Here is a 12,500-nt window from a genome sequence, read left to right on the forward strand (position 1 = left end):
AGGCTGAGTTCTGATAAGACTTGGGTTAGGGTTCGGGTTAGGCTGAGTTCTGATAAGACTTGGGTTAGGGTTTGGGTTAGGCTGAGTTCTGATAAGACTTGGGTTAGGGTTCGGGTTAGGCTGAGTTAGGAATAGACTGGGGTTAGGGTTCGGCTGAGTTAGGAATAGACTGGGGTTAGGGTTCGGGTTAGGCTGAGTTCTGATAAGACTTGGGTTAGGGTTCAGGCTAGACCGAGTTAGGAATAGACTGGGGTTAGGGTTCGGGTTAGGATGAGTTAGGAATAGACTGGGGTTAGGGTTCGGGTTAGGCTGAGTTAGGAATAGACTGGGGTTAGGGTTGGGGTTAGGCTGAGTTAGGAATAGACTGGGGTTAGGGTTGGGGTTAGGCTGAGTTAGGAATAGACTGGGGTTAGGGTTGGGGTTAGGCTGAGTTAGGAATAGACTTGGGTTAGGGTTGGGGTTAGGCTGAGTTAGGAATAGACTGGGGTTAGGGTTGGGGTTAGGCTGAGTTAGGAATAGACTGGGGTTAGGGTTGGGGTTAGGCTGAGTTAGGAATAGACTGGGGTTAGGGTTGGGGTTAGGCTGAGTTAGGAATAGACTGGGGTTAGGTTTGGGGTTAGGCTGAGTTCTGATAAGACTTGGGTTAGGGTTGGGGTTAGGCTGAGTTAGGAATAGACTGGGGTTAGGGTTGGGGTTAGGCTGAGTTAGGAATAGACTTGGGTTAGGGTTGGGGTTAGGCTGAGTTAGAATAGACTTGGGTTAGGGTTGGGGTTAGGCCTGAGTTAGGAATAGACTGGGGTTAGGGTTGGGGTTAGGCTGAGTTTAGGAATAGACTTGGGTTAGGGTTGGGGTTAGGCTGAGTTAGGAATAGACTGGGGTTAGGGTTGGGGTTAGGCTGAGTTAGGAATAGACTGGGGTTAGGGTTGGGGTTAGGCTGAGTTAGGAATAGACTGGGGTTAGGTTTGGGGTTAGGCTGAGTTAGGAATAGACTTGGGTTAGGGTTGGGCGTTAGGCTGAGTTAGGAATAGACTGGGGTTAGGGTTGGGGTTAGGCTGAGTTAGGAATAGACTGGGGTTAGGGTTGGGGTTTAGGCTGAGTTAGGAATAGACTGGGGTTAGGGTTGGGGTTAGGCTGAGTTAGGAATAGACTGGGGTTAGGGTTCGGGTTAAGCTGAGTTAGGAATAGACTGGGGTTAGGGTTTGGGTTAGGCCTGAGTTCTGATAAGACTTGGGTTAGGGTTCGGGTTAGGCTGAGTTCTGATAAGACTTGGGTTAGGGTTTGGGTTAGGCTGAGTTCTGATAAGACTTGGGTTAGGGTTCGGGTTAGGCTGAGTTCTGATAAGACTTGGGTTAGGGTTTGGGTTAGGCTGAGTTCTGATAAGACTTGGGTTAGGGTTCGGGTTAGGCTGAGTTAGGAATAGACTGGGGTTAGGGTTCGGCTGAGTTAGGAATAGGACTGGGGTTAGGGTTCGGGTTAGGCTGAGTTCTGATAAGACTTGGGTTAGGGTTCAGGCTAGACCGAGTTAGGAATAGACTGGGGTTAGGGTTCGGGTTAGGATGAGTTAGGAATAGGACTGGGGTTAGGGTTCGGGTTAGGCTGAGTTAGGAATAGACTGGGGTTAGGGTTGGGGTTAGGCTGAGTTAGGAATAGACTGGGGTTAGGGTTGGGGTTAGGCTGAGTTTAGGAATAGACTGGGGTTAGGGTTGGGGTTAGGCTGAGTTAGGAATAGACTTGGGTTAGGGTTGGGTTAGGCTGAGTTAGGAATAGACTGGGGTTTAGGGTTGGGGTTAGGCTGAGTTAGGAATAGACTGGGGTTAGGGTTGGGGTTAGGCCTGAGTTAGGGAATAGACTGGGGTTAGGTTTGGGGTTAGGCTGAGTTAGGAATAGACTTGGGTTAGGGTTGGGGTTAGGCTGAGTTAGGAATAGACTTGGGTTAGGGTTGGGGTTAGGCTGAGTTAGGAATAGACTGGGGTTAGGGTTGGGTTAGGCTGAGTTAGGAATAGACTTGGGTTAGGGTTGGGGTTAGGCTGAGTTAGGAATAGACTGGGGTTAGGGTTGGGGTTAGGCTGAGTTAGGAATAGACTGGGGTTAGGGTTGGGGTTAGGGCTGAGTTAGGAATAGACTGGGGTTAGGTTTGGGGTTAGGCTGAGTTAGGAATAGACTTGGGTTAGGGTTGGGGTTAGGCTGAGTTAGGAATAGACTGGGGTTAGGTTGGGGTTAGGCTGAGTTAGGAATAGACTTGGGTTAGGGTTGGGTTAGGCTGAGTTAGGAATAGACTGGGGTTAGGGTTGGGGTTAGGCTGAGTTAGGAATAGACTGGGGTTAGGGTTGGGGTTAGGCCTGAGTTAGGAATAGACTGGGGTTAGGGTTCGGGTTAGGCTGAGTTAGGAAATAGACTGGGGTTAGGGTTGGGGTTAGGCTGAGTTAGGAAATAGACTGGGGTTAGGGTTGGGGTTAGGCTGAGTTAGGAATAGACTGGGGTTAGGGTTCAGGCTAGGCTGAGTTAGGAATAGACTGGGGTTAGGGTTCAGGCTAGGCTGAGTTAGGAATAGACTGGGGTTAGGGTTCAGGCTAGGCTGAGTTAGGAATAGACTGGGGTTAGGGTTCAGGCTAGGCTGAGTTAGGAATAGACTGGGGTTAGGGTTCGGGTTAGGCTGAGTTAGGAATAGACTGGGGTTAGGGTTCAGGCTAGGCTGAGTTAGGAATAGACTGGGGTTAGGGTTCAGGCTAGGCTGAGTTAGGAATAGACTTGGGTTAGGGTTCGGGTTAGGCTGAGTTCTGATAAGACTTGGGTTAGGGTTCGGGTTAGGCTGAGTTCTGATAAGACTTGGGTTAGGGTTCAGGTTAGGCTGAGTTAGGAATAGACTGGGGTTAGGGTTCGGGTTAGGCTGAGTTCTGATAAGACTTGGGTTAGGGTTTGGGTTAGGCTGAGTTAGGAATAGACTGGGGTTAAGGTTCAGGCTAGGCTGAGTTAGGAATAGACTGGGGTTAGGGTTCAGGCTAGGCTGAGTTAGGAATAGACTGGGGTTAGGGTTCAGGCTAGGCTGAGTTAGGAATAGACTGGGGTTAGGGTTCAGGCTAGGCTGAGTTAGGAATAGACTGGGGTTAGGGTTTGGGTTAGGCTGAGTTCTGATAAGACTTGGGTTAGGGTTCAGGCTAGACCGAGTTAGGAATAGACTGGGGTTAGGGTTCGGGTTAGGATGAGTTAGGAATAGACTGGGGTTAGGGTTCGGCTGAGTTAGGAATAGACTGGGGTTAGGGTTCGGGTTAGGCTGAGTTCTGATAAGACTTGGGTTAGGGTTCAGGGCTAGACCGAGTTAGGAATAGACTGGGGTTATGGGTTCGGCTGAGTTAGGAATAGACTGGGGTTAGGGTTCGGGTTAGGCTGAGTTCTGATAAGACTTGGGTTAGGGTTCAGGCTAGACCGAGTTAGGAATAGACTGGGGTTAGGGTTCGGGTTAGGATGAGTTAGGAATAGACTGGGGTTAGGGTTCGGGTTAGGCTGAGTTCTGATAAGACTTGGGTTAGCGGTTCGGGTTAGGATGAGTTAGGAATAGACTGGGGTTAGGGTTGGGGTTAGGCTGAGTTAGGAATATACTGGGGTTAGGGTTCGGGTTAGGCTGAGTTAGGAATAGACTGGGGTTAGGGTTCAGGCTAGGCTGAGTTAGGAATAGACTGGGGTTAGGGTTCAGGCTAGGCTGAGTTAGGAATAGACTGGGGTTAGGGTTCAGGTTAGGCTGAGTTAGGAATAGACTGGGGTTAGGGTTCAGGCTAGGCTGAGTTAGGAATAGACTGGGGTTAGGGTTCAGGTTAGGCTAGTTTCTGATAAGACTTGGGTTAGGGTTGGGGTTAGGCTGAGTTAGGATAGACTGGGTTAGGGTTGGGGTTAGGCTGAGTTAGGAATAGACTGGGGTTAGGGTTGGGGTTAGGCTGAGTAGGAATAGACTGGGGTTAGGGTTTGGGGTTAGGCTGAGTTAGGAATAGACTGGGGTTAGGGTTGGGGTTAGGCTGAGTTAGGGAATAGACTGGGGTTAGGGTTGGGGTTAGGCTGAGTTAGGAATAGACTGGGGTTAGGGTTGGGGTTAGGCTGAGTTAGGAATAGACTGGGGTTAGGGTTGGGGTTAGGCTGAGTTAGGAATAGACTGGGGTTAGGGTTGGGGTTAGGCTGAGTTAGGAATAGACTGGGGTTAGGGTTGGGGTTAGGCTGAGTTAGGAATAGACTGGGGTTAGGGTTCGGGTTAGGCTGTGCTACAGCTAGTAAATGGGAAAGACTAGTGACTGCACATTCTGATATTTTCCAAACGAGGGCTAGTGTTAGGTTGGGGTTAGAGTTTGGGTTAGGCGGAGTTCAGATTAGGGTTAGGATGAGTTAGCATTAGGGTTCAGGTTAGTCTGAGTAGGATTAGGGTTAGACTGGGGTTAGGGTTCGGGTTAGGCTGAGTTAGGGTTAGGCTGGGGTTAGGGTTCGGGTTAAACTGAGTTAGGGTTAGGCTGGGGTTAGGGTTAAACTGAGTTAGGGTTAGGCTGGGGTTAGGGTTCAGGTTAAACTGAGTTAGGGTTAGGCTGGGGTTAGGGTTCAGGTTAAACTGAGTTAGGGTTAGGCTGGGGTTAGGGTTCGGGTTAGGCTGAGTTAGGGTTAGGCCTGGGGTTAGGGTTCAGGTTAAACTGAGTTAGGGTTAGGCTGGGGTTAGGGTTTGGGTTTAAACTGAGTTAGGGTTAGGCTGGGGTTAGGGTTTTGGGTTTAAACTGAGTTAGGGTTAGGCTGGGTTAGGGTTCGGGTTAAACTGAGTTAGGGTTAGGCTGGGGTTAGGGTTAGGGGTTAAACTGAGTTTAGGGTTAGGCTGGGGTTAGGGTTCAGGTTAAACTGAGTTAGGGTTAGGCTGGGGTTAGGGTTCGGGTTAGGCTGAGTTAGGGTTAGGCTGGGGTTAGGGTTCGGGTTAAACTGAGTTAGGGTTAGGCTGGGGTTAGGGTTCAGGTTAAACTGAGTTAGGGTTAGGCTGGGGTTAGGGTTCAGGTTAAACTGAGTTAGGGTTAGGTTGGGGTTAGGGTTAGGCTGGGGTTAGGGTTCGGGTTAGGCTGAGTTAGGGTTAGGCTGGGGTTAGGGTTCGGGTTAGGCTGGGGTTAGGGTTCGGGTTAGGCTGAGTTAGGGTTAGGCTGAGTTAGGGTTAGGTTGGGGTTAGGGTTAGGCTGGGGTTAGGGTTCGGGTTAGGGTGAGTTAGGGTTAGGCTGGGGTTAGGGTTCGGGTTAGGCTGAGTTAGGGTTAGGCTGAGTTAGGGTTAGGCTGGGGTTAGGGTTCAGGTTAAACTGAGTTAGGGTTAGGTTGGGGTTAGGGTTAGGCTGGGGTTAGGGTTCGGGTTAGGCTGAGTTAGGGTTAGGCTGAGTTAGGGTTAGGCTGGGGTTAGGGTTCAGGTTAAACTGAGTTAGGGTTAGGTTGGGGTTAGGGTTAGGCTGGGGTTAGGGTTCGGGTTAGGCTGAGTTAGGGTTAGGCTGGGGTTAGGGTTCGTTTTAGTTATTATTAGGATTCTGTTTAGGGGGAGTTAGGATTAAGGTAAAGATGAGTTAGGAATGGGATTAGGCTGGGGTTTGGGTACTGGGGGGTCTTTCTAAGGATCTCTTATTCCTGCTGGAACAAAGCAGTTACCTCCCCCCCCCCCGACACCCCTGTACCCCTGTTTAACCCTCCGGGCCCTGACACGGAATCTTTGTGCCCCTTCTGCAGGTAAAAGTGGAAGGAGGGAGCGGAGGTGCAACAGCGCCGGGGGGGCGACCCTCCTGCATCCGGGCATGGAGAGTGACAGCTCTTGGCTCAGGTACCTCATTCCCCTACTGGGGCACAAATACCTTCTTATTGCCCCATCTGCCCCCAAGGAGCTTACAGTCTAATTCCCCTTGGGACTGACCCCCCCGGCTTGTGTTTTTTTCCTTTTCAGGAATAAGGAGACAGAGGGCGCTGGGAGACCCCCCACTGAGGAGAAACAGCCCCCCAGTGAGGAGAGACTGAATCGCTCTAATGGGGAGAGGGCACAGAAGAGACAGTCGTACTGCGAGAGGAGACAGTCGCGCTTTCTGTTGAACTGTAAGTGTAACGCTACAATCGCTCATGAGTCGGAACAACGGAGTTTGGAACTAGTATTACCCCCTGGGGGCTGTTTTGTATTGATGTAATGGGGGGGCCTTTAGAAATATGGGTCTATCTACCCAGTGGCGCCCCCCAACCTTGGCAAACGGCACTTTTATATCAGGTTTAAAGGGAAAGTAATTGTGTAATTTCCCCCTGAGATGGAGCTGCCACTAGAGGGAGCCACACATAATGAAACTGGCCGACCAATCAGATTGCGCAGCTGTATAGATGCCTGTGCCCCCCCAGTGCCCATTGTTGACTCTGCGTTGTTGGCCCCCCAGCCATTCTGTACCAGGAATACAGCGACGTCGCCATTAACCGCGAGATCCAGCGGCAGAAGCGAGAGGATGCGCCGGGGGAGGACGAGGAGGTCTCCAGCAGCCCCAGGAGCAACCTGTCCCCCAGCAGCTCCTTCCGCTCCCAGCGCTCCTCCCGCGGCTCCACCTTCTCCCTCTGGCAGGATATCCCAGATGTGCGGGGGAGTGGCCTCCTCAACACCCTCACCCTCCAGGAGCGCAAACTGCAGGAGGTGAGACTCCGCCCACGAGGGGCGCTGATAACCAATTCCATTGCCTTTCCCTTGTGGAACCTGTCCAATGACATGACTGGCTGGGGACTCCCCGACGAGCCTCAGATTGGGGCATTTAGTGGCTTTTTTTGTGTTTGGGGGGGGGCATTGAAACGAGTGAGACCAACCAAATTGCCCCCAAGCAGAGAGAGGGGCCCCAGGGCAAGTGACCCCAAACCATATCAGATAAAGGGCAACTTTGGTGTCATGCACAGACCTGGGGGCAAATTACCCTAAGGACCTCTCCATAGAACCCCTGGTGGCATTCGCGGGGGCAGATTATTCCAATTTGTGCCCCCACCTGCGTCAGTATTTGGCCCAGTCAGTACCAGTGCCGACGCCCAGTCGCCCAGTGACCAACATCCCCTGAGCTCATTGGCCAACGGGTTCTCTCTGATCTGACCCAGACACGTTGGGTGGAGCTGCCATATTGTTTCCCTTAACAAGTAGCTCCTTATGTGCAGATTAAGGAATGAAGTGAAAGCTCCTCAGCCAGAGTTTCCTCCCATCTCTGCCCCAAGCCCAGAATTGGCCAACTTTGCCCCATGCAGAGGCAGCAAAACCCAGTGACCCCCGGGCAACTGTTACTATTGGTACAGTCCTTGTTTGGCCCCTCCCAGCTGCTCTGGCCACACCCACCCAGATCCTTCCAACTCCATTTCCTGAAGGGCTTCAGGCCCAGAAGAACATGGGGAGGAGCCGGAGAAGGTCCTTCCCTAATGGGACAATGATGTCCTCTGTCGCCTCCATGTCTCTGTCCCTCTAATGTTGGGGTTATGTCTGAGGCCCCCACAAACCTTCCCCATTAGATGCTCCAGGGAGCCCCCTAGTGACCCCCATGGAGGCTGCGTTACCGGTGGGTTTGGTTGTGACCCCTCTGTGTGGGCTTGCAGGCCAAGTTTGAGTTGGTCACCTCGGAGGCCTCCTACGTGCACAGCCTCTCCATCGCCGCCGACCATTTCCTCAACTCCCCGGAGCTGAACGACTGCCTGGGGGCCCAAGAGAGACAGTGGCTCTTCTCCAAACTCCCCGAGGTGAAGGAGATCAGCGAGAGGTGAGAGTCCCCCCAACAGCTGATTGGTTGGCTCTGTGGGGGGCGGGGTTAGAATATTATTAGCAGAATAGAGAGGGGGTGGGTAGCACTGCTGGCAGTGGGGGCCTGGGGCAGGGATGGGACGTATTCACATTTAGAGATGTCTGGGTAGGTACTGGGGGTGCTCCTGGTGGGTGGGGCTATGCTGACCCCATGGGTAGGTACTGGGGGTGCTCCTGGTGGGTGGGGCTATGCTGACCCCATGGGTAGGTACTGGGGGTGTTCCTGGTGGGTGGGGCTATGCTGACCCCATGGGTAGGTACTGGGGGTGTTCCTGGTGGGTGGGGCTATGCTGACCCCATGGGTAGGTACTGGGGGTGTTCCTGGTGGGTGGGGCTATGCTGACCCCATGGGTAGGTACTGGAAGTGTTCCTGGTGGGTGTGGCTATGCTGACCCCAGGGGGGGTACTGGGGGTGTTCCTGGTGGGTGGGGCTATGCTGACCCCATGGGTAGGTACTGGGGGTGTTCCTGGTGGGTGGGGCTATGCTGACCCCATGGGGAGGTACTGGAAGTGTTCCTGGTGGGTGGGGCTATGCTGACCCCAGGGGGGGGGTACTGGGGGTGTTCCTGGTGGGTGGGGCTATGCTGACCCCATGGGTAGGTACTGGGGGTGTTCCTGGTGGGTGGGGCTATGCTGACCCCATGGTAGGTACTGGGGTGTTCCTGGTGGGTGGGGCTATGCTGACCCCATGGGGAGGTACTGGAAGTGTTCCTGGTGGGTGGGGCTATGCTGACCCCAGGGGGGAGGTACTGGGGGTGTTCCTGGTGGGTGGGGCTATGCTGACCCCATGGGTAGGTACTGGGGGTGTTCCTGGTGGGTGGGGCTATGCTGACCCATGGGGAGGTACTGGGGGTGTTCCTGGTGGGTGGGGCTATGCTGACCCCAGGGGGGGGTACTGGGGGTGTTCCTGGTGGGTGGGGCTATGCTGACCCCATGGGGAGGTGCTGGGGGCGTTCCTGGTGGGTGGGGCTATGCTGACCCCATGGGGAGGTACTGGGGGTGTTCCTGGTGGGTGGGGCTATGCTGACCCCATGGGGAGGTACTGGGGGTGTTCCTGGTGGGTGGGGCTATGCTGACCCCATGGGGAGGTGCTGGGGGCGTTCCTGGTGGGTGGGGCTATGCTGACCCCATGGGGAGGTACTGGGGTGTTCCTGGTGGGTGGGGCTATGCTGACCCCAGGGGGGAGGTGCTGGGGGTGTTCCTGGTGGGTGGGGCTATGCTGACCCCATGGGTAGGTACTGGGGGTGTTCCTGGTGGGTGGGGCTATGCTGACCCCATGGGGAGGTACTGGAAGTGTTCCTGGTGGGTGGGGCTATGCTGACCCCAGGGGGGGGGTACTGGGGTGTTCCTGGTGGGTGGGGCTATGCTGACCCCATGGGTAGGTACTGGGGGTGTTCCTGGTGGGTGGGGCTATGCTGACCCCATGGGTAGGTACTGGGGGTGTTCCTGGTGGGTGGGGCTATGCTGACCCCATGGGTAGGTACTGGGGGTGTTCCTGGTGGGTGGGGCTATGCTGACCCCATGGGTAGGTACTGGGGGTGTTCCTGGTGGGTGGGGCTATGCTGACCCCATGGGTAGGTACTGGAAGTGTTCCTGGTGGGTGGGGCTATGCTGACCCCAGGGGGGAGGTACTGGGGTGTTCCTGGTGGGTGGGGCTATGCTGACCCCATGGGTAGGTACTGGGGGTGTTCCTGGTGGGTGGGGCTATGCTGACCCCATGGGGAGGTACTGGGGGTGTTCCTGGTGGGTGGGGCTATGCTGACCCCATGGGGAGGTACTGGGGGTGTTCCTGGTGGGTGGGGCTATGCTGACCCCAGGGGGGGGTACTGGGGTGTTCCTGGTGGGTGGGGCTATGCTGACCCATGGGGAGGTGCTGGGGGCGTTCCTGGTGGGTGGGGCTATGCTGACCCCATGGGGAGGTACTGGGGGTGTTCCTGGTGGGTGGGGCTATGCTGACCCCATGGGTAGGTACTGGGGGTGTTCCTGGTGGGTGGGGCTATGCTGACCCCATGGGGAGGTACTGGGGGTGTTCCTGGTGGGTGGGGCTATGCTGACCCCATGGGGAGGTACTGGGGGTGTTCCTGGTGGGTGGGGCTATGCTGACCCCATGGGGAGGTGCTGGGGGCGTTCCTGGTGGGTGGGGCTATGCTGACCCCATGGGGAGGTACTGGGGTGTTCCTGGTGGGTGGGGCTATGCTGACCCCATGGGGAGGTGCTGGGGGCGTTCCTGGTGGGTGGGGCTATGCTGACCCCATGGGGAGGTACTGGGGGTGTTCCTGGTGGGTGGGGCTATGCTGACCCCATGGGGAGGTACTGGGGGTGTTCCTGGTGGGTGGGGCTATGCTGACCCCATGGGGAGGTGCTGGGGGCGTTCCTGGTGGGTGGGGCTATGCTGACCCCATGGGGAGGTACTGGGGGTGTTCCTGGTGGGTGGGGCTATGCTGACCCCAGGGGGGAGGTGCTGGGGGTGTTCCTGGTGGGTGGGGCTATGCTGACCCCAGGGGGGAGGTACTGGGGGTGTTCCTGGTGGGTGGGGCTATGCTGACCCCATGGGGAGGTGCTGGGGGTGTTCCTGGTGGGTGGGGCTATGCTGACCCCATGGGGAGGTACTGGGGGTGTTCCTGGTGGGTGGGGCTATGCTGACCCCAGGGGGGAGGTGCTGGGGGCGTTGCCAATAGAAGTCTCTCTGTGGCCCCTGGAAGGTTCCTGATGGACCTGGAGGAGAGGCTGGAGGGGGACATCTTGCACTTTGATGTCTGTGACATCGTCCTGCGCCACTGCCCGGAGCTGCGAAGGGTGTACCTACCGTACGTCACCAACCAGGCCTACCAGGAACAGACCTACCAGCGGCTGCTGTAAGTACCCGCCCACTCCCATGTGTACCCTCCCACTTCTGTAAGTACCCGCCCACCCCCATAAGTACCCTCCCACTCCAGTAAGTACCCGGCCCACTCCCATAAGTACCCGGCCCAATACTGTAAGTACCCGCCCACTCCCATGTGTAGCCTCCCACTCCTGTAAGTACCCGCCCACCCCCATAAGTACCCTCCCACTCCAGTAAGTACCCGGCCCACTCCCATAAGTACCCGGCCCAATACTGTAAGTACCCGCCCACTCCCATGTGTAGCCTCCCACTCCTGTAAGTACCCGCCCACCCCCATAAGTACCCTCCCACTCCAGTAAGTACCCGCCCACTCCCATAAGTACCCGCCCACTCCCATGTGTAGCCTCCCACTCCCATAAGTACCCGGCCCAATACTGTTAGTACCCGCCCACTCCCATGTGTAGCCTCCCACTCCTGTAAGTACCCGCCCACCCCCATAAGTACCCTCCCACTCCTGTAAGTACCCGCCCACTCCCATAAGTACCCGCCCACTCCCATGTGTAGCCTCCCACTCCCATAAGTACCCGGCCCAATACTGTAAGTACCCGCCCACTCCCATGTGTAGCCTCCCACTCCTGTAAGTACCCGCCCACCCCCATAAGTACCCTCCCACTCCAGTAAGTACCCGCCCACTCCCATAAGTACCCGCCCACTCCCATGTGTAGCCTCCCACTCCCATAAGTACCCGGCCCAATACTGTAAGTACCCGCCCACTCCCATGTGTAGCCTCCCACTCCTGTAAGTACCCGCCCACCCCCATAAGTACCCTCCCACTCCTGTAAGTACCCGCCCACTCCCATAAGTACCGCCCCACTCCCATGTGTAGCCTCCCACTCCCATAAGTACCCGGCCCAATACTGTTAGTACCCGCCCACTCCCATGTGTAGCCTCCCACTCCTGTAAGTACCCGGCCCACTCCCATAAGTACCCTCCCACTCCAGTAAGTACCCGCCCACTCCCATAAGTACCCGGCCCAATACTGTTAGTACCCGCCCACTCCCATGTGTAGCCTCCCACTCCTGTAAGTACCCGCCCACCCCCATAAGTACCCTCCCACTCCAGTAAGTACCCGCCCACCCCCATAAGTACCCGGCCCAATACTGTAAGTACCCGCCCACTCCCATGTGTAGCCTCCCACTCCTGTAAGTACCCGCCCACCCCCATAAGTACCCTCCCACTCCAGTAAGTACCCGCCCACCCCCATAAGTACCCTCCCACTCCAGTAAGTACCCGCCCACCCCCATAAGTACCCTCCCACTCCTGTAAGTACCCGGCCCACTCCCATAAGTACCCGGCCCAATACTGTAAGTACCCGGCCCAATACTGTAAGTACCTGGCCCAATACTGTAAGTACCCGGCCCACTCTCGTAAGTACCCGGCCCACTCCCGTAAGTACCCGGCCCAACACTGTAAGTACCCGGCCCAATACTGTAAGTACCCGGCCCAATACTGTAAGTACCTGGCCCAATACTGTAAGTACCCTCCCAATACTGTAAGTACCCGGCCCAATACTGTAAGTACCCGGCCCAATACTGTAAGTACCCGGCCCACTCCCATAAGTACCCGGCCCAATACTGTAAGTACCTGGCCCAATACTGTAAGTACCCGGCCCACTCTCGTAAGTACCCGGCCCAATACTGTAAGTACCCAGCCCAATACTGTAAGTACCTGGCCCAATACTGTAAGTACCCGGCCCAATACTGTAAGTACCCAGCCCAATACTGTAAGTACCTGGCCCAATACTGTAAGTACCCGGCCCAATACTGTAAGTACCCGGCCCAATACTGTAAGTACCTGGGCCAATACTCTAAGTACCCGGCCCAATACTGTAAG

At 55.6% G+C, this 12,500-nt stretch overlaps 1 protein-coding gene across 1 annotated transcript in view; it reads left to right on the forward strand.

The window, feature by feature from the left end:
• The window catches only part of arhgef19 (Rho guanine nucleotide exchange factor 19), a 44,827-nt gene that overhangs the window by 19,575 nt on the left and 12,752 nt on the right, over positions 1-12,500 (forward strand). The window contains exons 4-8 of the mRNA XM_031905835.1: positions 5,719-5,809; positions 5,930-6,075; positions 6,402-6,649; positions 7,582-7,742; positions 10,486-10,638. Coding sequence (XP_031761695.1) covers positions 5,719-5,809; positions 5,930-6,075; positions 6,402-6,649; positions 7,582-7,742; positions 10,486-10,638 — 799 coding nt within the window. The remainder of the gene's footprint in view (positions 1-5,718; positions 5,810-5,929; positions 6,076-6,401; positions 6,650-7,581; positions 7,743-10,485; positions 10,639-12,500) is intronic.

This window comes from Xenopus tropicalis, chromosome 7 (assembly GCF_000004195.4).
Source record: "Xenopus tropicalis strain Nigerian chromosome 7, UCB_Xtro_10.0, whole genome shotgun sequence".
Lineage (NCBI taxonomy): Eukaryota > Metazoa > Chordata > Amphibia > Anura > Pipidae > Xenopus > Xenopus tropicalis.